This window comes from Onychostoma macrolepis, chromosome 13, assembly GCF_012432095.1.
Source record: "Onychostoma macrolepis isolate SWU-2019 chromosome 13, ASM1243209v1, whole genome shotgun sequence".
Taxonomy (NCBI): Eukaryota; Metazoa; Chordata; class Actinopteri; order Cypriniformes; family Cyprinidae; genus Onychostoma; species Onychostoma macrolepis.
Genome location: NC_081167.1, coordinates 30,502,139 through 30,528,942, shown reverse-complemented (window position 1 = coordinate 30,528,942; position 26,804 = coordinate 30,502,139). Strand labels below are relative to the sequence as shown.

At 36.7% G+C, this 26,804-nt stretch overlaps 1 protein-coding gene across 4 annotated transcripts in view; it reads right to left on the bottom strand.

Annotated features, from left to right (window-relative positions):
• Nucleotides 1–26,804, bottom strand: part of dntt (deoxynucleotidyltransferase, terminal) — a 144,611-nt gene that overhangs the window by 102,025 nt on the left and 15,782 nt on the right. For all 4 annotated transcript variants that reach the window (XR_009273817.1, XR_009273818.1, XM_058794830.1 and 1 more), the window contains exons 3-7: nucleotides 24,959–25,075; nucleotides 11,503–11,673; nucleotides 9,886–9,957; nucleotides 9,663–9,786; nucleotides 2,911–3,043 (exon numbers count right to left, since the gene is read on the bottom strand). Coding sequence is in view for 2 of the 4 variants with exons in the window: in XM_058794830.1 (XP_058650813.1) it covers nucleotides 2,911–3,043; nucleotides 9,663–9,786; nucleotides 9,886–9,957; nucleotides 11,503–11,673; nucleotides 24,959–25,075 (617 nt within the window). In the remaining 2 variants the exon portion in view is untranslated. The remainder of the gene's footprint in view (nucleotides 1–2,910; nucleotides 3,044–9,662; nucleotides 9,787–9,885; nucleotides 9,958–11,502; nucleotides 11,674–24,958; nucleotides 25,076–26,804) is intronic.

Sequence of the window (26,804 nt, the reverse complement as noted above, 5' to 3'; positions counted from 1 at the left end):
TTTCGGAGAAGAAAAGTCCAGATTGTGACATAAACTTGCATTTCTAAGACAAAAAGTCCAAAGTGTGAGATAAAATACTGCATTTCTGAGAGGAAAAGTCCAAACTGTGCGATATAAACAATTGTGAAACATAAATTGTGAGATTTAAACTCACAATTGTGAGAAAAAAGTCAGAACTAAGGAAAGTTAACTGCCAATTCAGAGAAGAAAAGTCCAAATTATAAAAAAAAAAAAAAATTTAAATAAAAAAATCTGAATCATGAGATAAAAAGTTGAAGTTACCTTTTCATTTTTTTTAAATTGGTCAGCTTCTAAATTAAGCAACATGTCATCAAACTCATTCCTGCAGAAACAAATGCACCAGAAATAACACAACACCACCAGACGTATATATACAGCACCTTTCCTTACAAAGCAACAAACTATCACTATCACAAACCTGATCTGAAGCGTGACATGTCGAGATGAGCCCATGGAGGTTTTGAAGCAGTCGAGTGCCTCTCTTCCCATAATTCTCATCACCATCAATGGCCCGAAGGACCAAGAGCAGCAAAACCAACAGAATAGAGAGCATCTCTGTCCTTACAGACAGCTGACCTCTGAATAATTCACATAAACACCAGCTGTAAAACAGAAACTTTACAGCCGCACCAAACAGACGAGACAGTCAGAAAGGATAAAACACCCTGTTCATGATCAGAAATTCATTCATGCTCCGTAAACACTGTATGATTGCATGAGGATGTTTGGCATTTTCTGCCTGCCGAATGTTATTAAGATTCGTAACCTCGTGGTCACATTTTCTCATAGACCGAACGGACCCTGGAGGTACAACAAACACCTTCTTACATTTACATGGTATGAATGTGATACGCAGTTTATTCTGAGGGAATTATTTTGTTCGTAGGCCCCGAGTGAATCCTGTGACATTAATCCTCTAGCGTGCAGCTCACAGACAGACCGAAGCCTACGCAGGACACGGTTCATTCAAACAGAAGTTTAAACAGAAAAACCTCACACAATTCTACAATCAATCATAAACAAACCTCAGTGCATATAGCAGCACCAAACACACACATCCATACGACACCATCAGATCTGTTCAATATCTCAATTGTTTTTGCTGGACAGCAGTGAGTTGTTTTTTTTGCTGAACTCTCCTGTTTCTCAGATGTTTTCCTCTCAGTAACTGAGAGAAAGAGCATCAGACTCTCAGCAGCTTCTCAGATGAATCCATATTAGTTTTACAGCTATAGACAATGTGGCAAGTATTGACTCATTTGTGTCTATTTGTATTTCACCTAAAAAAAGTTTAAGGAGAAACATTCGAGATAAACTTAAGCAAAACAAAAGCATGACATCTGATCTATAAAAGAGCAACATCTGACCAATATATCTTACTATTGAGCAGTAAGAACATAATAAGTGCATCTAAAGAAATATAAATAATTTACATATATGCAATGGTATATTATGAACAATTGACAAATAACTAAATAAATACTTTGTGTGTGTGTGTGTGTGTGTGTGTGTGTGTATAAATATGTATATATACATACTGTATATATACTGTATATACCGTTGAATATAATTTTACTTGTTTACATGCAACTGCTAACTTTAAAAAAAAAATTGAAATATAAAAGTTTCCTGTGAGGCCTAAGTTTAGGTGTAGGGTTGGTGTAGGGCGATAGCACATACAGTTTGTACAGTATAAAAACCATTATGCCAAAAACAAACGTGTGTGTGTGTGTGTGTGTGTGCATCTGAATAAAACTATTATTCTAAAATATAGTTTTTAAAACTAAACTACATATACTAAACTAAAAACTACACACATACACACACACACACACACACACATATACATATATTATTAATTTAATTATAGGCTCATGAAAATGCATGTTCCTCATATGTGAGGAGAGATTTATGTGAGATATGTGAGATTTATACATCATCTGATGATACATTCCATTGATGTATGGTTTGTTAGGACTAAATTTGATCGAGATACAACTATTTGGAAATCTGGAATCTGAGGGTGCAAAAAATCTAAATATTGAGAAAATCACCTTTAAAGTTGTCCAAATGAAGTTCTTAACAATGCATATTACTAATCAAAAATTAAGTATTGATATATTTACAGTAAAAAATTTACAAAATATCTTCAGGGAACATGATCTTTACTTAATATCCTAATGATTTTTGGCATAAAAGAAAAATCGATAATTTTGACCCATACAATATATTGTTGGCTATTGCTACAAATATACCTGTGCTGCTTATGACTGCTTTTGTGCTGCAGGGTTACATATTTATAATCCTGTGGAACAGGAAGTCATGGCTGGACAATTTCACGCTCCTAGTCACCCTGGTGTGCTAACAAAATGTAAATATGAATGGGAATACACTTCAAAGATATTTTACTTTCTAAGAATTTCTAGGGGTGCCAAGAATTGCGGCCAATGTGCATTAGAGAAAAACATTTATTTCACAATGAGATTTTCTCCCCACTTTCCATTGTTTTACTTCAATGATAATTTAGAATTTTGAGAATTTTTTGAATGAACGATTTCACAGCCAAATTTATTTTCACAGCCATCTTTGCTCATATTTATCATGGGTGCCAATATTAGTGGAGGGCACTCTCTATATATACAAGGCTGCTAAGCGGTTGCGTGATACATAGACAGAGAGCCAGACTCAAAACACCCCGTTAATGCATGTCTAAGGGATTTCTGGGATATTTCATTACCTTTAGCACAACCACATTACATGTGAGCTATAAAAGAACAAACTTTAAGCAATACATTTTTCTTTAGGCAAAGGGTTTTTTCCATAAAAATCACAATCACACACTCCTGAACTGACATAAACAGGCACAAACCAGTAATCTTGCCGGTTTACCTGCGGAATCCTCCTGTAATATTGACGGTGGCGGATGGGTTGACACAGATAACAGCTTCCTCCACTATAATCTTCAGAGCGCTGGCCTCTGTCCTGCTCACCGGCTTACTGATGTCCTCATAAAACAAGAATCCTGCGACCAGAGCGAATGAATAAAAAATTGAAAGACAAACACCCACCAACTGTTGCACAAACTAGACTTTTACACTGTCTGAAGAAAATGTGAGAGGAGTTTCCCTGCGAAAACTCACTGGATTTGAAGAAATGTAGCATTGCATCACTTGCTCAGCAATGGATGCTCTGCAGTGAATGGGTGCCGTCAGAATGAGAGTCCAAACAGCTGATAAAAACATCACAATAATCCACACCACTCCATCAGTTAACATCTTGAGAAGACAAAAGCTGAGACAAATGCATCATGAAGACATTTAACTTCAAACTGATGCTTCAGGCTAAACTACGAGTCCATAATTCATAAATCCAGCCACATATTTGTTCAGAGCTGTTTTGTCTTGTAAACAGTGCTTGATCTGAGCAGATTTCTCTCCTGATTCACACCAGAACGCCTTTTTCACTGGAGAAAGCATTATTATGGATTATGGACTCGTAATTTAGTTAAAAACGTCTTAATGATAGATATGTTTCAAGATGTTAACTGATGGACTGGAGTGGTGTGGATTATTGTGATGTGTTTATCAGCTGTTTGGACTCTCGTTCTGACGGCACCCATTCACTGCAGAGCATCCATTGCTGAGACACTGATGCAGAGACACATTTCTACAAATCTGATGAAGAAACAAACTCATCCTAATCTTGGATGACCAGAGTGTGAGCACACTTGCAGCACATTTACATTTTTGGTGAACTACTCCTTAGAAATATACAGTAGACATTCCTGGTTTTTTATCTTGGAGTTTTTGATCTGCTTTCTAGTATTGTGAACGTCTTCCCTTGTGCTGCTGTCACACTTAATAGAGCACAACCAACGGTTTCCAGAAATAAAAAAAACCATTAATTTTCTCCACAGAGAAAACGACTTTCAGTGATAAAGCACCTTGAGTGACAGACTTGAGTGCACTTTAAAGTTGCGTTGGATAAAAGCATCTGCCAATCGCATAAATGCAAATGTAAAACATACTTCACCCAAAATTGTGACGAGAGATTCTACACTCAGAGTTGTCAAACTATATTTTTGTGTATCTCTGAATACATTGCAATGAAGTTAAAATATATATGATATATATGATTTCAAAGTTACCAAGTTTGGAGAACATAAGATTTTTCTGCTCACCAAGGCCGCATTTATTTAGTCAAAAATATAGTAAAAATTGTGAAATATTACTATTACAATGTAAAATAGCTGTTTTCTATGTGAATACAGTATATTGTAAACTGTAATTTATTTCTGTGATGCGCAGCTGAATTTTCAGCATCATTACTCCAGTCTTCAGTGTCACATGATCCTTCAGAAATCATTCTAAAATACTGATTTGCTTACATTTTATTTTTCAGAATTCTCTGATGAATAGAAAGTTCAAAAGAACAGCATTTATTTGAAATGGAAATCTTTTGTAACATTATAAATGTCTTTACTGTCACTTTGATTCATTTAATGCAGCCTTGTCAAATAAAAGTATTAGTTTCTCTGAATAAATACTGTAAATATTTAATAAATACTGTAAACATTATAAGTGGAGACGGATGCATGCTGCTATAATTAGATAAAGCACTTTCGGAGAAAAGCATCACATATTTTATGTCATTCACTGAACTTCAAAATAACCACATCACAAGCGCACAGCCAGAGAAATCACTATGAAAACCGAGACCTTTTTCAACAGGAGAGCGTCTGATCCGCCTCTCACCCGACTGGAAATCTCCCGAACGGGATCTGCATAATTGTTTGAAGCCAGCGTGTTGTTTATAGATCAGCAGGTCGTAAATGAGCGCCTGAAGACAGCGGTGGAAAATTACGAGGCCTGACGATTGAAAAATACTAGCGGTGTGCCTCATTAAACTTACAGTAGATTTTCCTAAACAATCAGTAATTAACAACAAGGCCCTCCATCATAAATCCATATTAAGACTCGAGGCCATAAAACAACAGGTCAAATGAGGCAATCGCTTTAAACGCTAACAATAAAATCATATCATAATTCATAAATGAGATGACAGCGGGAACACGGCTGGCCTTTTCCCAGCCTGATTGATGAGCTCTGAATGTAAAACAACCTATGCTGTGGCCATTTTCCCACTTCCTTCCGCCTCCCGGGAGGCTTTTAATACGTGACGCTCCACATGAAACCAGACTCATCGATAAGTGTATTTATATTCCGAGGGGTTTTGCCTATGACGCTCACGAAGCACAGTACAAGCACAGTACGAGCGGTAAACAGTGTGATTTCAGCGGCGCAGGAGCCCTCGGTCCCAGACACACACCGTCAGAGGCCGACAGCTGCATAAAAATGCCCAGCAAATGATGAGTGTGGTTTGGCAGGAACATTTATCACGTCCACGCTGTGTTTTACTCAGAGAGAGAGAAACAGAGAGGAGGTCTGGCTTAAAAAAACATTCAAACACTTCTAGAAAAAGTGACTCTGCTGTGAAAACATTATAAACTGTGGTAAAACAGTGTTGTTTTGGACCCATACTCTGGTGAGCACTGTACGTGCAGGGTAAAAATATGTTATTCCTGGAAGTGCTTTAGAATACCAATAAAATACTAGGGCTGGAAATTGGCAATGATTTTGAATAATGATTTTGAGCTGCCGATTCCATTTACAGGTGCATCTCAATAAATTAGAATGTCGTGGAAAAGTTCATTTATTTCAGTAATTCAACTCAAATTGTGAAACTCGTGTATTAAATGAATTCAGCCCACACAGACTGAAGTAGTTTAAGTCTTTGGTTCTTTTAATTGTGATTTTGGCTCACATTTAACAAAAACCCACCAATTCAACAAATCTCAACAAATTAGAATACTTCATGAATCCAATAAAAAAAAAAACATTTTTAGTGAATTGTTGGCCTTCTGGAAAGTATGTTCATTTACTGTATATGTACTCAATACTTGGTAGGGGCTCCTTTTGCTTTAATTACTGCCTCAATTCGGCGTGGCATGGAGGTGATCAGTTTGTGGCACTGCTGAGGTGGTGTGGAAGCCCAGGTTTCTTTGACAGTGGCCTTCAGCTCATCTGCATTTTTTGGTCTCTTGTTTCTCATTTTCCTCTTGACAATATTCAGGTCTGGTGAGTTTGCTGGCCAGTCAAGCACACCAACACCATGGTCATTTAACCAACTTTTGGTGCTTTTGGCGTGTGGGCAGGTGCCAAATCCTGCTGGAAAATGAAATCAGCATCTTTAAAAAGCTGGTCAGCAGAAGGAAGCATGAAGTGCTCCTAAATTTCTTGGTAAACAGGTGCAGTGACTTTGGTTTTCAAAAAACACAATGGACCAACACCAGCAGATGACATTGCACCCCAAATCATCACAGACTGTGGAAACTTAACACTGGACTTCAAGCAACTTGGGCTATGAGCTTCTCCACCCTTCCTCCAGACTCTAGGACCTTGGTTTCCAAATGAAATACAAAACTTGCTCTCATCTGAAAAGAGGACTTTGGACCACTGGGCACCAGTCCAGTTCTTCTTCTCCTTAGCCCAGGTAAGACGCCTCTGACGTTGTCTGTGGTTCAGGAGTGGCTTAACAAGAGGAATACGACAACTGTAGCCAAATTCCTCGACACGTCTGTGTGTGGTGGCTCTTGGTGCCTTGACCCCAGCCTCAGTCCATTCCTTGTGAAGTTCACCCAAATTCTTGAATCGATTTTGCTTGACAATCCTCATAAGGCTGCGGTTCTCTCGGTTGGTTGTGCATCTTTTTCTTCCACACTTTTTCCTTCCACTCAACTTTCTGTTAACATGCTTCGATACAGCACTCTGTGAACAGCCAGCTTCTTTGGTAATGAATGTTTGTGGCTTACCCTCCTTGTGAAGGGTGTCAATGATTGTCTTCTGGACAACTGTCAGATCAGCAGTCTTCTCCATGATTGTGTAGCCTAGTGAACCAAACTGAGAGACTATTTTGAAGGCTCAGGAAACCTTTGCAGGTGTTTTGAGTTGATTAGCTGATTGGCATGTCACCATATTCTAATTTGTTGAGATAGTGAATTGGTGGGTTTTTGTTAAATGTGAGCCAAAATCATCACAATTAAAAGAACCAAAGACTTAAACAACTTCAGTCTGTGTGCATTGAATTTATTTAATACACGAGTTTCACAATTTGAGTTGAATTACTGAAATAAATTAACTTTTCCACGACATTCTAATTTATTGAGATGCACCTGTAAATGGAATCGGCAGCTCAAAATCATTATTCAAAATCATTGCCAATTTCCAGCCCTAGTATTTTATTGGTATTCTAAAGCACTTCCAGGAATAACATATTTTTACCCTGCACGTACAGTGCTCACCAGAGTATGGGTCCAAAACAACACTGTTTTACCATAGTTTATAATGTTTTCACAGCAGAGTCACTTTTTCTAGAAGTGTTTGAATGTTTTTTTAAGCCAGACCTCCTCTCTTTTTCTCTCTCTGTCTGAGTAAAACACAGCATGGACGTGATAAATGTTCCTGCCAAACCACACCTGTATGTGTGTGTATATATGTATATATATATATATATATATATATATATATGTGTATGTATATATGTATATATATATGTATTAGTATTTGTGTGTGTGTGTGTGTGTGTGTGCCATATATATATGCTACGTATACGTATATATATGCATTTGAATTGATGTTGACTTAACATCTATCTTTTCACACCTCTCTTTCGAAACCCTTTCAGTTGAAGCATTAGTGTTTATGTAACACATAAATGCAATACGTGAGCAGATACAAAAACAAACAAAGACGTGGCTTGACTTGACTTAAAACATAAGAAACTCACCAACAGAGGATTACACAAACAACAAAGCTAGAAATGAGATCATGGCAAAATGAGTGCTATATACAGTGGTATGGAAAGTATTCAGACCCCCTTAAATTTTTCACTCTTTGTTATATTGCAGCCATTTGCTAAAATCATTTAAGTTCATTTTTTCCCTCATTAATGTACACACAGCACCCCATATTGACAGAAAATCATAGAATTGTTGACATTTTTGCAGATTTATTAAAAAAGAAAAACTGAAATATCACATGGTCCTAAGTATTCAGACCCTTTGCTCAGTATTTAGTAGAAGCACCCTTTTGATCTAATACAGCCATGAGTCTTTTTGGGAAAGATGCAACAAGTTTTTCACACCTGGATTTGGGGATCCTCTGCCATTCCTCCTTGCAGATCCTCTCCAGTTCTGTCAGGTTGGATGGTAAACGTTGGTGGACAGCCATTTTTAGGTCTCTCCAGAGATGCTCAATTAGGTTTAAGTCAGGGCTCTGGCTGGGCCATTCAAGAACAGTCACGGAGTTGTTGTGAAGCCACTCCTTCGTTATTTTAGCTGTGTGCTTAGGGTCATTGTCTTGTTGGAAGGTAAACCTTCGGCCCAGTCTGAGGTCCTGAGCACTCTGGAGAAGGTTTTCGTCCAGGATATCCCTGTACTTGGCCGCATTCATCTTTCCCTCGATTGCAACCAGTCGTCCTGTCCCTGCAGCTGAAAAACACCCCCACAGCATGATGCTGCCACCACCATGCTTCACTGTTGGGACTGTATTGAACAGGTGATGAGCAGTGCCTGGTTTTCTCCACACATACCGCTTAGAATTAAGGCCAAAAAGTTTTATCTTGGTCTCATCAGACCAGAGAATCTTATTCAGGTGTTTTTTAGCAAACTCCATGCGGGCTTTCATGTGTCTTGCACTGAGGAGAGGCTTCCGTCGGGTTCTTCTTTACCACTCTCACCAAGGCTCTTCTCCCCCGTTAGCTCAGTTTGGCCGGACAGCCAGCTCTAGGAAGGGTTCTGGTCGTCCCAAACGTCTTCCATTTAAGGATTATGGAGGTCACTGTGCTCGTAGGAACCTTAAGTGCAGCAGAAATGTTTTTGTAACCTTGGCCGGATCTGTGCCTTGCTACAATTCTGTCTCTGAGCTCTTCAGGCAGTTCCTTTGACCTCATGATTCTCATTTGCTCTGACATGCACTGTGAGCTGTAAGGTCTTATATAGACAGGTGTGTGGCTTTCCTAATCAAGTCCAATCAGTATAATCAAACACAGCTGGACTCAAATCAAGGTGTAGAACCATCTCAAGGATGATCAGAAGAAATGGACAGCACCTGAGTTAAATATATGAGTGTCACAGCAAAGGGTCTGAATACTTAGGACCATGTGATATTTCAGTTTTTATTTTTTAATAAATCTGCAAAAATGTCAACAATTCTGTGTTTTTCTGTCAATATGGGGTGCTGTGTGTACATTAATGAGGAAAAAAAATGAACTTAAATGATTTTAGCAAATGGCTGCAATATAACAAAGAGTGAAAATTTAAAGGGGTCTGAATACTTTCCGTACCCACTGTACAGCAAACAAAGAGGGTCACGTGACATAAACCAACCAAAGACAAAACATAACTAGCAACCACATGACAAGACAATGAACCAATGGAAACATGATACATGAACTAAGAGACCAATGGCAAGAACACAGGAGGGCACAAAGAATCACATGACAAAGAACACGACTGAGGCAAAACTACAAGATAAAAGACATGAAAACAATGAACATGAAACAAAACCCATGTCACAGTTTACCTGCGGTCTGCATGCGGTTCAGTCTGATGCTGGGTTCGCTCAGGACCTGTTCAAACGTCCGCAGTCCTCTACAGAACCAGTTCTCTGCCGTTTTGGGTCCGACCCCGAAAACACTGCTGAACAACTGAGCCACAAACACATGAACACACACATTAGCACACACACACACACACACACACTCATCCGCCTGCTAAGCTCTGAAGTCCTGAGAGACTCACTTTACCTTCATAGTCCGATACCTCTCATCATTCAGTATCTCCTCAACTCTGGAGGAAGAGCCGCATTCAAAGATCTCCTGTGAAGATAGAGACGTCAGACACGCCTGAGTCGCACAAACCGCTCAATCCAGCTCAACGTATTCATGAGCTGCTGTGATTAAACACGCTAACTGTGCAAAATCTACACACACACATGGCATCCTAGTTAATTGCAGCTTAATAAGTCTAATGAAACGCTCGTTGCGTTGTCTCCCATCGCTCTGGCGCTGTTGTGAAGATGCTTTATTTGCTGTCTTACAGTCTCTCAGCCTGCAGGAAGCAGAATCAGTGTATTAATCAGATTCACAGTGTGTTGCTTTCACATTTATCACTGTGCATGTGGACGCAATGATTGACTTTCCCATCAAACACGCTTCCCATTAATCAGAGAAGTTACTTTTGGAGAATCATCACCTTCATATCAATCCATTTTTTCACAGAAGAAAGTCAATGACACGAGGGAGAGTAAATGATGACTGAATGATCATTTTAAGGTGAACTAGTCATTTAGTTGTCTGTATTTGTTTAAGCAGTTGGTGGAAAGCTGTACGCAATTCATTAACACCAACGAAATGGAAAGCATTAGAGATATGAAGGCCAATACAGAGACGTTTTGATTTGATGTTTTATTACGCTACATGCTGTCAGTAATCCCACAACTTTCAACACAAAGGAAAACAGTGTTTTTGTCACGTCACTCAATTGTTAAAAGCTAATTGTCTTTCATTTTTAAAACGGCATAATATTACAAGTTCTTCTTTGTATTCTCCAGACGTCGGCTGTCAAACAAACACAAATATCTCATGAAATACTGCAGGATCTTCAGGTAAACGTAGGAGAATCTCATAAAAACATGTTGTCACATTTAACACCAAAACCAAAAGGAAACATAAAATGGTCCTAAAATAAGCTTACATATATATATATATATATATATATATATATATAAAAGAAATCCTGATTATACAGTTTTAATGTAATGTAATGTTATGCTCACCAAGGCTTTATTTATCTGATTGAAAACAGAGTAAAACTGTAATATTGTGAAATATTTTTACAATTTAAAATAGCTGTTTTCTATGTGAATATATTGTAAAATGTAATTTATTTCTGTGATCAAAGCTGAATTTTCAGCATCATTGCTACAGTCTTCAGTGTCACATGATCCTTCAGAAATCATAAAGCTTCAAATAACATTTAAATAAATTATATTATAATGTTGTACTATATACTATATGTAATAAAAGGCCAAAAAGTAAATAAATGGAAATGTGGGGAAATGTGCTTAATTGTCATAACAATAATCTTTAAAAAATTTTGGTTTTGCTTGTAGGGTGAAATACAACACGGGACACGTTCTCGATAGATTGGAGCTTTCCCATTGTATCTCATTTAAAACCTACTCAAACTTCTTTTTGGTGAAATGTTCGGCTCTTTCTTTCCAAACCATGTCGTGCTGCTTTCCCCCTCAGGAAAACAAACAGCGGCGGTGTGAAAGCGTATCAGAGCCTCAGCAGGAGCAGAGCAGCTCAGATGACTGCTGTTGTGTGTGGCGTGAGAGGAGAGAGATGGACGAGGCTCACCTCGATGATGGCCCTGCTATGTTCTCCCAGGCAGGGCAGGCACTGCGTCTCCTCCAGGCGTGTCAGGCCAGCGGGGAGGCTCTTGAGCACAGACGCGGCCCTTTTGAACGCCAGGCTCGACCCCTGATTCCCACTGAACTCCAGGTTCTCCGCCACTACATCCAACGCATCCTACGGCAGCAGACAGGAGGAGATGTTTGTCACATATCACTCAATTATTAAATGCTAATTGTGTTTAATTTTTAAAACAGCATAATATTACAAGTTCTTCCTCGTTTTTTCCAGCTTCAGCTGTCAAACACACAAAAACATGCTGAAAAACGGCAGGATCCTCAGATAAATGCAGGTTAATCTTGTTAAAACATGCCCAAAATACATTTAACCACAAAATCAAAAGAAAACAAAATCATAATGGTCCTAAAATAAGCTTAAAATATAAAAAATAAAATGATATAGAGAGCGAAAAAGCGTGTTTATATTAATAAAAAATATTACACACACATCTAACACTAACATAAACTATTTTTGTTACTTGAAAAAATAAACTTTAACTGAAATATAATACAAAATATAAAAAAAACTAATGTATTTTATTTCAGTGAGCTGCCAAAGCAAAATTATATTATAATTTATCATTTAAAATTAATGAAAATTATATAGACATATATTACAAAAATAATAATAATAAAATAAAATACAAAAATGACACAAAAAAAAAACAAAAAATAAAAATATTAGAAAAAAGAACTTACATTTACATTTAAATGAACATAAATAAAACACACTTCTTCATATATTCTCATAAATTACCATTTTAATCATATATTATTTTTCCACATACTTCAATGAGGATTTTAGGGGAAAATGTGCTTAATAGTCATGACAATAATCTTTATAACAATATAATTGACTGATTTTGCTTTTAGGGTGAAATACAACAGGAGATGAAGAACGAAAAACTAAAATAAAACTCATTTATTAAAAGCTAATTATTTTTCATTTTAAAGCGGCATAATATTACAAGTTATTACATTGTATTTGTATTTTTTATTTTATTTATTTATATATTTAGTTTGTTTTTGAAGTTGCCTAAGCAACAGTTTATAGAAAACTGTATAGACAGATAAAAAATAAAAATAAAAATAAATTAAAATCTAAAAATCTAAAACTAAAATCAAAACTCAAAATATTATAAAAAATCATTCAAAATATCTCAATGACATATACAATGTCTAATATCATATATAAATGATATATGCTTTTTTGATAAATATCTAAATAATATATATAAATTGGTAAATAATATATTTCTCTGCCAGGACCTCCAGCGCATCCTACAGCACAGAGATGGTGAAGAATGACAGGCGGAGATGAAGTGTGAAAAACACCAAAAATATGACTGAGGAAAAAATGTAAAAAGGTCAAATAAAAGGCAGCAGGAGTGAGGAAAACAGATGAAAAGAGAGAGCAAGTCAGGTGTGGGTTTACACGAGCTGCGCAGTGACCCGTGCCGGCGGCGGACAGCAATCAGAGAGTGTGCTCTGTATTCTTCCCATCATGCTGCGCTCCTGTGCATGCCAGGCCGTTTTACAGATGACCTCACAGCGACTCGTGGCTCTGTGATCAGTGGAGAGGAACCTGTCATTTTCCACTTGTTCACAAGCGTTTCCCTGAGGGCCGCTGGCACACGTCTTCACACGCTACAACGTCATATACACTCTTAACAAAAAAGGTGCTTCACAGCGATGCCATAGAACAACCTTTTTTGGTTCCATAAAGAACACTGAAAAAAATGATTCACTGAATTTACTACAATTTTTTAAGGTAAGTGGTTGCAATCAATTTATTTTAGCTACAATTAAATGTTTAGATGTATGCATCTGAAAGCTGAATAAATAAGCTTTGCATTGATGTATGGTTGTTAGGATCGGACAATATTTGGCTGAGATGCAACTATTTGAAAATCTGGAATCTGAGGGAGCAAAAAAATCTAAATATTGAGAAAATTGCTTGTGCTCCAGGGTCACAAATAAACAAATTTAGTTGACTAACTTTCAACATTTTTTTATTTAAATGTAGCTCAAATAAATTGTGTGCAACCACTTACCTTCAGAAAATTTTGTATCATTTTTTTTCAGTGAACCATTCAGACAAAGGTTCTTTAAAGAACATCTCTTTCTTACCTTTTTATTATCTGAAGAACTTTCTTGCGCAAAGAACCTTTTGTGAAACAGAAAGGTTCTTCAGATGTTAAAGGTTTTTACAGATATCAGATTTACTGTACAGCGTGAAAACATTCACCTATTTCAGCTTAAAAACTTAAATAGGGTTGCTGCCTAAACTTTTTAAATATAATCAACTTGATTGCAACTTAAATTACATTAAACTGACTTTAAAAACATCACGTTGAATTTCATGTTACTTGAAACTGTGCAACTTATTTTGATGAGTTAAACTAATGTAAATTACATTATTGATCATATAATTTCTACAGTGTACAGTGGCAGTCAAAATAAGCAAAATTAGGTCATAAAATAAAAATACACTATGTGGTCAAAAGCTTGGAATTATTAAAGTTGTTCTCTTTTGCTCAACAAAGATGCATTTATTTAGTCATTAATACAGTAAAAATTGTAATATTGTGACATATTACAATTTAAAATAGCTGTTTTCTATGTGTATATTTTAATTTAAAATGTAATTTATCCCTTGAAACAAATCTGTAAAATCCTGATCCAAATCTATAATAGATCAGTAGTTAGACATTAAAATAAATAAATAAATAATAATAATAATAATTTTATTCATTCATACTTTATACTATATTTTAAGAATGTGTAAAAAATTCAAAGAAATGCTATTCTTTTGAACTTCAAAAACTCATCAAAGAAAAAGTATCATAGGTTCTAATATATTGAATATTGAGCAACAATGAAGATGATGAAAGATTTACATACAGTAACTAATTTATTTTTATTTTTATTCAATATATAAATATTCATTGTTTTCATTAATTAAAAAAGTACAGTAAAAACTGTAATATTGTGAAATATTATTACAAATAATGCAGTATTACAAAACTTGAAATATCTGCTTTGTATTTTAATATATTTTCATTTAATTCCTGTGATGGCAAGGCTGAAGTTTGGAGTAATATTTAATCAAATAAAAAGAAAACATAAAAAAATAAATAAAATAAATAAAAAACACTGTGTGCATAACCAAGAAAAAACGCTTTTTAAACATTTAAAACACTGAACATTTTGAACATTCAGAAATAATGTTTTTATAACTTCATAGGAACTTTACCCCAAAAGTTCTCCAAATATTTTTTCATCATCTGGATGTGTGCTCGCTTGCATTTTTCTAACTACAGCATCTTGAAGGAAACTCTATCGCCCCCTTGAGTGCTGAGGTTAGTCAGTAGAATAACAGCAGCACAGGTTTAGTATGTACAACGGCCCGGTGTGAATCAATACATGCAGCCGCTTTGTTTTCATGACATGAATGTGCCCAGACATATTTAAAAACCCTGCCGACCGTGACATACACGACACCCTTGACACCAAACTCACACACACACACACACACACACACACACACACACACATGCATGCACAGTACTGGTTAATGAGAGCAGCGGGCCGGTAATGCCAGGGGGTTACGGGGTCGAGTCCTGCCGTGCTGTGAGTGTGTGTGGCGAGGATGAGGATGAGAGTCCTGGAGTGTGAGGACAGCGGGAGTGTGTGTGTGTGTGTTTGAGCTCCTGCTGTGCCGAAGGAAACTCTGGAGAGCTCACGTCTCACTGAGAACTCAAGACGAGATCTGCAGCTTTAATGAAGACCTCTGAACACACATCTGCACTGTCTGCTGCTGTAATGCTGTGATATTATATTAGCATTGAGTGTATGATGAATGAGTGGGAGTCTGCAATAAGACTGTAAGATATTCTGTATTTGTTTTCTGAAGCCCATATGTGTTGCAATGCTAAGTTTTGATTTTTTTACTCATTGATTTTTTTCCCCCAGTAGACACTTAAAATCAAACTCATATTCTAGGTTATCTGAAGGTTATTGTAAGCCTCAGACCAAACACTGAGCATGATAAATATTGTACACAACAATGGCAGGAGTAGCAGAAGATTTACAGTTTCCATCTACAGTAATTGTCTGACGTTATGCAACTTTAGTTTTTATTTATTTGTATTACTTTATTAATTTATTCGATCAAAAATCACCATTGCTCACCAAGGCTGCATTTATTTGATAAAAAAAAAATATAGTAAAAACAATAATATTGTGAATATTATTACAAAGAAAGAAAGAAATCAAAATAAATGCTCTATTTCAAATAAATGTGGTTCTTTTGAACTTTCTATTCATCTGTGAATCCTGAAAAATAAAATGCATCACAGTTTCCACAAAAATATTGTGCAGCACAACTGTTTTCAACATTGATAATAATCAGAAATGTTTCTTGAGCAGCAAATCAGCATATTAGAATGATTTCTGAAGATCATGTGACACTGAAGACTGGAGTAATGATGCTGAAAATTCAGATTTTAACACATATTCACACATAGAAAACAGTTATTATAAATTATAATAATATTTCACAATTTTGCAATTTTTACTGTATTCTAATCAAATAAATGCAGCCTTGGTGAGCAGAAGAGACTTCTTACAAAAGCATGAAAAAAATTATATAAAAATTAAAATATAATATTTTATAATAATATAATAAAATATAATGAAAATACATTATAAAATATAATAAAACATTCATAATATGTCTCTTAATTTCTCCTGTGCTTTCTATAAAATTAAAACACACCACTTTCTCATTTTAATTGGATTTAGCTCCGAGGTTAAGGTCTATTATTATGGTAAGATCTATTTCAGATAACCTCATCTCTAAACGGCACATAAAAACAAAACGGTGACTGGTTGTTTCAGTCTCTCCTGCCTAAGTGTGCTGTTTTTAGCCAAAATAACTGCAGAATGCACCAGATTTTATGCTTGAAACACTGACTATGTGCAGGCAAACCTTTCCTGACTCCAGGGAAAATCTATTTCTAGTTCTGACAAGTGGACTGAAGCGTTGACTTCACTGCCAATCCTTTATTTATGTCAGAATACATTTCAAATTCCAATGCTGAACGACTCCATAATGCACTCCTGAATCAATGAAGAACATACTGACGCCTGACCTACAATACCGCCTGCACAACATGAACATTTTTCACAGAGAAGCTTTTATTTATGACCACAGAACTGTAGAGCGGCTCTGAAAATAATGGACAAGCCACAAGAAGGCTTTCCAGAGGCTTTCATCCATGCAGCAGCACATATAATGACCAGCGTATCTGCTGCTGTACGACGTAAATACCAGCCATCAGATGCCTCCTGCATCGGATAACACCGCGCTTTAATGTCTATGTGTGCTGGCTTTCATTAGCAGACGTGGCTGTGTTTCCCGGTCAGCTTTATGATGAAGCACGGGGTCGTTACAGAGATTGATTCAGCTGGGAAAGACCTTCTCTAGGCTGCTGTCAGCGCAGCTGTGGCACCAGAGGCCAAGAGATGAAAGCAAACAACATGCGACGCCTGCTCATTAATGTCTATTTACACCCTCCACATTAAATCAGCCAGCATTCATTCACACACACGCTTCTCTGAGCGCTTTCACAGCGTGACGGTCAGTGCTGCTACATACGGATGTATTGACTGATGTGGAGGCCTAGCAACGATGGAGAAAACTTTAAGAAAGTAGTGATGACAGAATGCAAGAAACAGAATGAGAGAAAGAGAAAGAAAGAAAAAAAGACACACAGTAGCTCTGTTTTAAAATGTTTAAATATAATATATATATATATATATATATATATATATACTATTATAGAATATTTAATATTATTTTTAATTGCTATAATAATCATTTACATATAATTATATATAATGATTCTTTTTATTGTTATATTTTTAATATTATTTTTATTCATGTTAATAAAATAATATATATATTTATTTTTTACTATTTGATACTAATTTAAACAGTTGATTTAAAAATGTTTTTCACAATGCATATTGCATAAAATCGATCCAGCAACCACATAACATGGTAAAAACATGGTAACATGGCAAAAATCATGTAATAATAATTAATAATATTTAATACAGTAAATATTATTGAATATATAAACAAGCAAAAATTCAACCATAACAATTTTCAACCGTAACAAAAATTTAGCATAGCACCATAATCAATGATGACAGAATGCAAGAAGAAGAAAAAAAGCGAAAGCTGTTATAAAATGTCTAAATATTAAAAATTATTATTAAGAAAATTAAGAAAATATTACATAATAATGCATATTCTATGCAAAAATCATGCCAAAAAAAAAATTTGAAAACCTTCGCAACTACAAAGCAAAATGCTAAAATCACCTCACTCTCTCCTCACCATCAGCATTAACGCTCAACTTCACATCAGCGGCATCAAAAAAAAACTGCACAGACTGTGGATCAAACCAAACAAAAACATGTTCAATGGGACCTAAACAATAATTTAACCTCTTAACTGCCACTGGGTAATCAGTCTTACTTTTCAGATTCAAATTAGACTAATCTATCTTTTAAAACTGAATTTATGACCTGTCTCGAAGCAAAAAAAATTGATGACTAACTTTTTGGTTTTAATATTTTTATTGATTTTTTTCCAATATATATCACATTTAAAAATCCCCCAACCCTTACTAACAAATCCCTAGAGTAGTTCTGTCCAATAATTCAGAAAAGATTTACAGGTTAAAAACAATATATATATAGTGGTGTGAAAAAGTGTTGGCCCCCTTCCTGATTTTTTATTTATTTGCATGTTTGTCACACTTTAATGTTTCAGATCATCAAACAAATTTAAATATTAATCAAAGATAACACAAGTAAACACAACATGCAGTTTTAAATGAAGTTTTTATTATGAAGGAAAACAAAATCCAAACCCACATGGCCCTGTGTGAAAAAGTGCTTGCCCTAAACCTAATAACTGGTTGTGCCACCCTTTGCAGCAACAACTGCAATCAAGCGTTTATGATAACTGGCAATGAGTCTTTCACATCGCTGTGGAGGAATTTTGGCCCACTCTTCTTTGCAGAATTGTTTTAATTCAGCCACATTGGAGGGTTTTGAGCATGAATGGACTGTTTAAGGTCATGCCACAGCATTTCAATTGGATTTAAGTCCAGACTTTGATTTGGCCACTCCAAAGTCTTCATTTTGTTTTTCTTGAGACATTCAGAGGTGGACTTGCTGCTGTGTTTGGATCATTGTCCTGCTGCAGAACCCAAGTGCGCTTCAGCTTGAGGTCACGAACAGATGGCGGACATTCTCCTTCAGAATTCATGGTTCCATCAATTATGGCAAGTCATCCAGGTTCTGAAGCTGCAAAGCAGCCTCAGACCATCACACTACCACCACCATGTTTGACTGTTGGTATGATGTTCTTTTATGAAATGCTGTGTTGGTTTTATGCCAGATGTAACTGGACACACACCTTCCAAAAGTTCAACTTTTGTCGCATCAGTCCACAGAATATTTGCCCAAAAGTCTTGGGGATAATCAAGATATTTTTGGCAAATGTGAGACGAGCCTTTGTGTTCTTTTGGTCAGCAATGGCTTTTGCCTTGGAACTCTCCCATGGATGCTGTTTTGCCCAGTCTCTTTCTTATTGTTGAATCATGAACACTGACCTTAATTGAGGCAAGTGAGTCCTGCAGTTCTTTAGATGTTGTTCTGGGTTCTTTTATGACCTCCTGGATGAGTCGTCTTTGTGCTCTTGGAGTAATGTTGGTAGGCCGGCCACTCCTGGGAAGGTTCACCACTGTTCCAAGTTTTCTCTATTTGTGGATAATGGCTCTGACCATGGTCTGCTGGAGTCCCAAAGCCTTAGAAATGGCTTTATAACCCTTTCCAGACTGATACATGTAAACTATTTTGTTTCTCATCTGTTTATGAATTTCTTAAGATCGCAGAATGACGTGTTGCTCTTTAAACATGCTTCACTTTGTCAGACAGGTTCTATTTAAGTGATTTCTTGATTCAACAGGTCTGGCAGTAATCAGGCCTGGGTTTGGCTCGTGAAATTTAACTCAGCTTTCTAAAATAATGTGGTTAATCACAGTTCTGTCATGATTTAATAGGAGGGGGCAAGTACTTTTTCACACAGGGCCATGTGGGTTTGGATTTTGTTTTCCCTTCATAATAAAAAACTTCATTTAAAAACTGCATGCTGTGTTTACTTGTGTTATCTTTGATTAATATTTAAATTTGTTTGATGATCTGAAACATTAAAGTGTGACAAACATGCAAAAAATGTAAAATAATCAGGAAGGGGGCCAACACTTTTTCACACCACTGTATATATATATACATACGCAGTATATATATACCTTCCTTCTTTCTCTTTAATTAAATAAACAGATAAAATAATTATTATTATTAAAAACAAATTTAAAAACAAATTTAATCAGTGCATACATACATACATGTCTACATCAACCAATCATCAAATACTGTATATAAAACATATATAAACTCAGAGAAAGGAGGGAAAAATAAATAGATAAAATAAAAAATAATAAAAAATAAATTCAAATCAATAAAAGGGTATTATTTAAAATTGTCAACATAATCAATGAAAGGTTGCCACATCTTAAAGAATTGTTTTCCCGATCCTCTTAATGAGTACCTAATCTTTTCAAGGTAGAGACAAGGCATAATTTCTCTGATTCACTGAATATGTGTGGGTGGGAGAGGATCCTTCCACTTTAATAGAATGGCTCTACATGCTAACAAAGAGGAGAAGGCAAGAGTTTTACACATTGATGCAGACAACTGTAACTCCTCTGGAGCGACTCCAAACAATGCCACAAGTGGTTCTGGTTCTAATCTGTGCTGAAGAACCACAGAAAGGGTGTTAAATATTGACCGCCAGAAACACTCTAATTTGGGACATGGTACCTTCAGCACACTGACATCTATTGCACAAAGAGCTGGTACCAGGAAACATTTGCGCTAATTTAACTTTAGATATATGAGCTCTGTGTACTACTTTAAACTGAATGAGAGAGTGCCGAGTACACATGGATGATGAATGAACCTGTTTAAGAACACAGCTCCATGTGTCATCCATGAATGGTCCACCGAGGTCTTCCTCCCAAGCTCTCTTGATGTTGTCTAATGAAGAGGATGCCTGATTTATCATTATATTATAAATTATGGAAATTGAGCCCTTAGCTACTATGTTACACGAAAGATAACTGTCCAAAGGATTTTCAGGAGGCATCACTGAAAATCCGATATTACATAATCTCTTACTTGCAAGACTCTAAACAAATCAGATTTAGTAAGACCAAAGTGTGACACTAACTGCTCAAAAGAAGCAATTAAATTGTCGATAAATAAATCTTTAAAGCATATTATCCCCTTGTCAGACCAACTCCTAAATGACCCATCCTGCACTGAAGGCAAGAAAAAGTGATTACGGGCAACAGGGCTAATAAGAGAAGGATCTTTAAAACCAAATGATCTCCTAAATTGGGTCCAAATCCTCAGCGAGTGTTTCACCACTGGGCAATCAACAAAAGTATTTGAAATTAACTGTAATTTGGTCACAAGAAGTGCTGGAAGGGAAATTTGCTTATGGGCTTGTAATTCCATGTCCACCCAGGATGGTTTATTAGGTAGAAGGTGATAATGCCACCACTAGAGTGTATTTCGTATGTTAGCTGCCCAGTAGTAAACCTTACAATTAGGCAGGGACATGCCACCATCTCCTCTAGACATTTACGCAAACGAGGGTGTTCCAAATAAAAGTAGAGATATTAATATAACTGAGTCTAGGGATTTAAAAAATGACAAAGGAATAAAAAGAGATAAACACTGAAAAAGATAAAGAAATTTAGGGAGCACCACTATCTTAATGGAATTAATGCATCCAATAAGAGAAATCTTTAAAGGAGACCATTTAGAAAGATCCTTCTTAATTCGTTCAAGAAGCGTACCAAAATTATGTTTTAAAAGATGTTTATGCTGGCGAGACCAAGATAAGTGAATTTACTTTTAACTATCTTCAGCGGTATGTTGGAGTACTGTAATTGCATATCTACTTTATTAATCGGAAAACAATTCACTCTTATGCAGATTAAGCCTGTAGCCGGAGAGCTGACCAAAATTCTCGAGTAAGGTTAGAGCTGCAGGCAAAGAAGTCTGTGGGTTAGAAATAAAAAGCAATAGATCATCTGCATATAGAGTTACTTTATGCACGGCCTCACCACGTGTAATTCCAGTAATCTGCAGACGCTCGCGTAAAGCAATTGCTAAGGGCTCAATAGCAAGGCCAAATAATAATGGGCTTAACGGACAGCCCTGCCGGGTTCCGCGATGCAAGTTAAAAGTTTGAGAAAACAGACCATTGGTCAGGACTACAGTGGAGGGAGCGCTATAAATTAATTTAATCCAAGAAAGAGATGACTAACTTTTTAAGACTAGCAATATTACAGCAGTTAACAGACCCAACCGAATTTATTTATTTATTTATTGTTTTTATTTAAAACGAAATATTTTACAAAATATTTTGGATACTAAAATTACTGTAAAATCAAAGCGACATGTCAAACTGAGTTATGTTCCAAGTTTTAAGTTAATATTACAAAAACTGAGGTTCCTGTGAGATTTTGTTTAGGTGCTTTACCAAAAGTAGACGTCGGGTTACACCCAAACTCACTAATCACTAATTTATACATTTCTGTCACAATATTACTTCTTCTTCAACAAAGATGTTAAAATGCACTATCCGAACTTAAATGGTTATAATTCATGAACGCTTTGGAATACAGACCTAAGCCTGGTCTCTTTTTAAAGAAGACAACGAATGATTGCTGAAGTGAAAGCATTTCAGAAAATTAAAGTATAAAGTTTTTGAAGTTTAATTTACTAATAAATATTTTACAAAATATTTTGTAACCTAAAATTGCTATAAAATCATAGCAATATGTCTATGGTACATTCCCGAATTTGAAGTTGATATCACAAAAATTGAAGTTCCTGTGAGATTTGGTTAAAAAAAGAAAAAAGCCACTCCCAAACGCTTCCTGACACAAATTTATAAATTTCTATCACAATATTACTTCTGTCACAAAATAATCACCAAATATGCAACCTCTCCAGCAATAAGTTTTGGTGATAAATTATTGTAGTAAATTTTGTAACATGACACTTGACACCACCCACTATATAGGGAGAGGCTGGCTAAAAGATTTAGGCTTGGTTTCACAGACACGGCTTTAGACTAAGCCAGGGTTAAACCATAGTTCAATTAAGACATTTAAGTAATTTTTATAAATGTGCCTTAGAAAAAAACATTACTGGTGTGCATCTTGAGACAAAACAAAAGCACTGATATTTTTTAAGATCAGTCAGTGCAGGTTTCTTTCAGTTGAAACCGCTCAGATTTACATTTTAGTCTGGGACTAGGCTTAAACCTTAAACCGGGGGTTAAAGTCTCATTTCCATGGTGTCACAACGTCTGATTTCAAAACGATTTTCACAAGACAAATATTGTGAAGTGTTTAAGCTTTCAAATGATATCTAATTTAATGATGATTGCTAAAATTTGTGATGGGTAAAAAAGCGTAATAAAAATAAAAATAAAAAGTAATAGTACTAAAGGTAACACAAAAAGAGCACCAAGCGTCCCGATAGCTAGACACTGGCAGTTAAACACCTCTGATTTAACAATGCATTCGGATGTACTAAGCAAAATGCCCAACTGCAGCAATAAGACACACTGTAAGTAGACGAATGTGATGCAACATTTAGATATTTAAATATAGAAGGACTAAAATGCACACATATGATATTTGTAGCCTAGACGAAACAGATTATATCTCTCACAAATACCCTGAGCTCATCTTATCTCTTCCTGCTGTTCTTCAGCTCAATCATTATTCTCAATAATGTTTGCATTGCAGGTGTTTTTCTCTCTTGGCAATAGACAATCAAGTCTCTGTTTTCCATTAAAATATCATATTTGCCAGTGAAATACAGAAGAGATTTTAATCTGTGCTCTCGGTTACGGTTCACCTCACCCTGTCAGTCTTTGGTGTTTTTCTCTTTCATCATAATTGATTTATTAACGTTGCTGATCGCAAAATACGAGTCTACGCAAATGTCAAATCTGAAACAAAGCATATTCTCACACTGTTTTTCTCTTGATTAATGTTCAAAGAACCACAACACATCAGCTGTAATAATCAGCGAGCGACGTCTCGTGCATCCAAAAGCTCTTAAACCTCCAGCGTTCGTCAGTATAATTCTGGCACCGAACATGTGCCTCGTGCAGAAAGTTAAGCATTTCTGGCAGCGTCTCAACAGTTGCTTGTAATTTTCCTTGCAAAAGCTCAAGGTGAATCTGTTATGGGTTTATGTTTGAGTATCAAATAAATATTTAAAGCAGAACATGACTGAAGTTTTGCTCGACAACTGATAACAGGCCTGTAACCTTCCAAAAGCAAATCGCAAGACAAAACAAAAGCCGTCTGGCGATTATGCCTGAGTTTCCACTTCTTGTGAGAAAATAAAAATCTCCACATGTGTTGATCTACTTTTGACTAGACTCTATCTCTCCTGTTTTTCACCTCACACCAGAGTAACGTCAGATATTACGCACAGGACAATTTTGCCATGTCAGACTAAATTCATAGATTATAAAAGATTACTTCTGAGATTAAAAAATATTTTGAATAAAGATGAACTAAGATAAACCACTTAACAACACCCTGGTAAATCCTTAACAACCACTTAGCAACACCCTAGCATCCAAAACACCCTTGAAACCACTTAGCAACACCCCAGTAACCACCCAGAACTCCCTAGCAACCACTTAGCAACATCCTGGCACCAAAACACCATTGAAACCACTTAGCAATGCCCTGGTAACCACCCAGATCATCTAAGTAGTAACCGCTTAGCAACATCCTGACAACCATGGAAAACACCCTGGTAACCACCCAGAACACCCTAGCAACTACCTTACACAAGCAACGCAACTCACATTTTCTTGAAAACATGTAAAAGTCTTGTTACGTCTGAGAGGACAGTTTATAAAAGCAAACAATCCCTTACAATACTACACCCCTGTTCTGACATAAACGGCTGTGTTGGTGTTTGTCATGAGAAAACGTGTGTGTGTGTGTGTGTGTGTGTGTGTGTGTGTGTGTGTGTGTGTGTGTGTGTGTGTGTGTGTGGTTCAGCCCCCTTCTGTTCTGTCCATACTGTGCTGCAAGTGGGCCAGAGATTAAAATAACTCAGGAACACTGTGATGTCAGTTTTAAAATAATATCTCAGTGTCTTTTACGATGTTGGAGTTTGATTATCAGCACACATGTGTTTGTACTCACTGTAAAGATCTTATTATGGTTATCTATTGTCGTTCGTCTCTGGCAGGCGTACGGAGACACAGCAGACTCAGGTTTGGCTGACGGATGTGCACACGACCTCTGATCCATAGTGGGATTCTGCTCATAAACACACACACACACAGAGAGAGAGACTCATAAATCAATCAGAAGATGTTCAGTCAATATTAGATCAAAATAAACAAGTGACATGAAACAGTTCACAAAGCATCTCAATATTTAATACATACAGAATCACTTTGCCATACATTTACATTATTAGTGATGTTTGCTAAAACAAGTAACTGTATATCATGCAGATCTGAAAAAAACCCATAGACTTACAGTGAAGGAGGGTCCCTAGCAACCACCCAGAATACACCTTGGCAACACCTAGAAGGCCTTCAAAATTACATAGAAAAGCCCAAACAACCATGTGGAGTACCCTAGCAACTGCACAGCAACATTCTGGAAACCACCTAAATCACCCTAAAAATGAAAAAGTAACCGTATAGCAACACCCTAGCAACCACTCAGAATACCCTGGTAATGCCCTCAATGCAACCTAGATCCCCTTAGACACAATTGCATACCAAATATCTAGCAACCACGCAGAATACCACTCTCGAAAACTGCATAGCAACACCCTACCACTTCTCAGCATCACAGCAGGATCTTTTGCGCAGGTAAACACTCACATTATCCTCAGAACACGTGAGAGTCTGGTTACGCCTGCTAACAAATGTTTATCTCGTCACACAGGAACAGCACGATAATGACAGGATGCACCAGAATCAATTACAGCTTTATGATTTACAATTACAGTCAGCAGTTCCAGTTTAGCCCTCATGAATTGGCGTTTGATTATTCACCCCCTCCCGACTCACTAAAGGATTACAGCTGTGATGTCAGCGCTCTGGGAATAATTGCTTGATGTGATTACTGTACATACCAAATGCCAAGCACGCAGAATACCCAAGCAACTGCAAAGTTACATCATAGCAACTACATAGCAAAATCCTTCTAACTACCCATAACCCTTACAATCACCAAGCAACGCCCTGGTAACCACCTTCGAAACTGCGTAGCAACACCCTGGCAACCACCCAGAAAACACAAACAACTGCAAAGCCATATCATGGCAACCACATAGCATAGCAACACCCTAGCAACCACCCAGAATACCCAAGCAAGTGCAAAGCCATATCATGGCAACCACATAGCAACATCCTAGTAACTACCCAGAAACCCTAACAACCACCAAGCAACATCCTGGTAACTACCCTCAAAACTGTATAGAAACACCCTAGCAACCACTTAGAATACCCTAGCAATGCCCTGGATACCACCTAGAACACCTTAGACACAATTACACACCTAGCAACCACTCTAGAAACCCCTTGGAAGTCACAGAGAACACAATAGAAATGACTTAGTAATTCCCTAGTGACCACCCATAACACCCTATCAAGTGCATAGCAACACCCTAGTAACCACACAGAATACCCAAGTAACTGCTAAGCCATATCATGGCAACCACATAGCAACATCGTAGTAACTACCCAGAAACCCTAACAACCACAAAGCAACGCCCTAGCAACCACCTACCACTTCTCAGCATCACAGCAGGATCTTTTGCGCAGGTAAACACTCACATTATCCTCAGAACACGTGAGAGTCTGGTTACGCCTGCTAACAAATGTTTATCTCGTCACACAGGAACAGCACGATAATGACAGGATGCACCAGAATCAATTACAGCTTTATGATTTACAATTACAGTCAGCAGTTCCAGTTTAGCCCTCATGAATTGGCGTTTGATTATTCACCCTCCCGACTCACTAAAGGA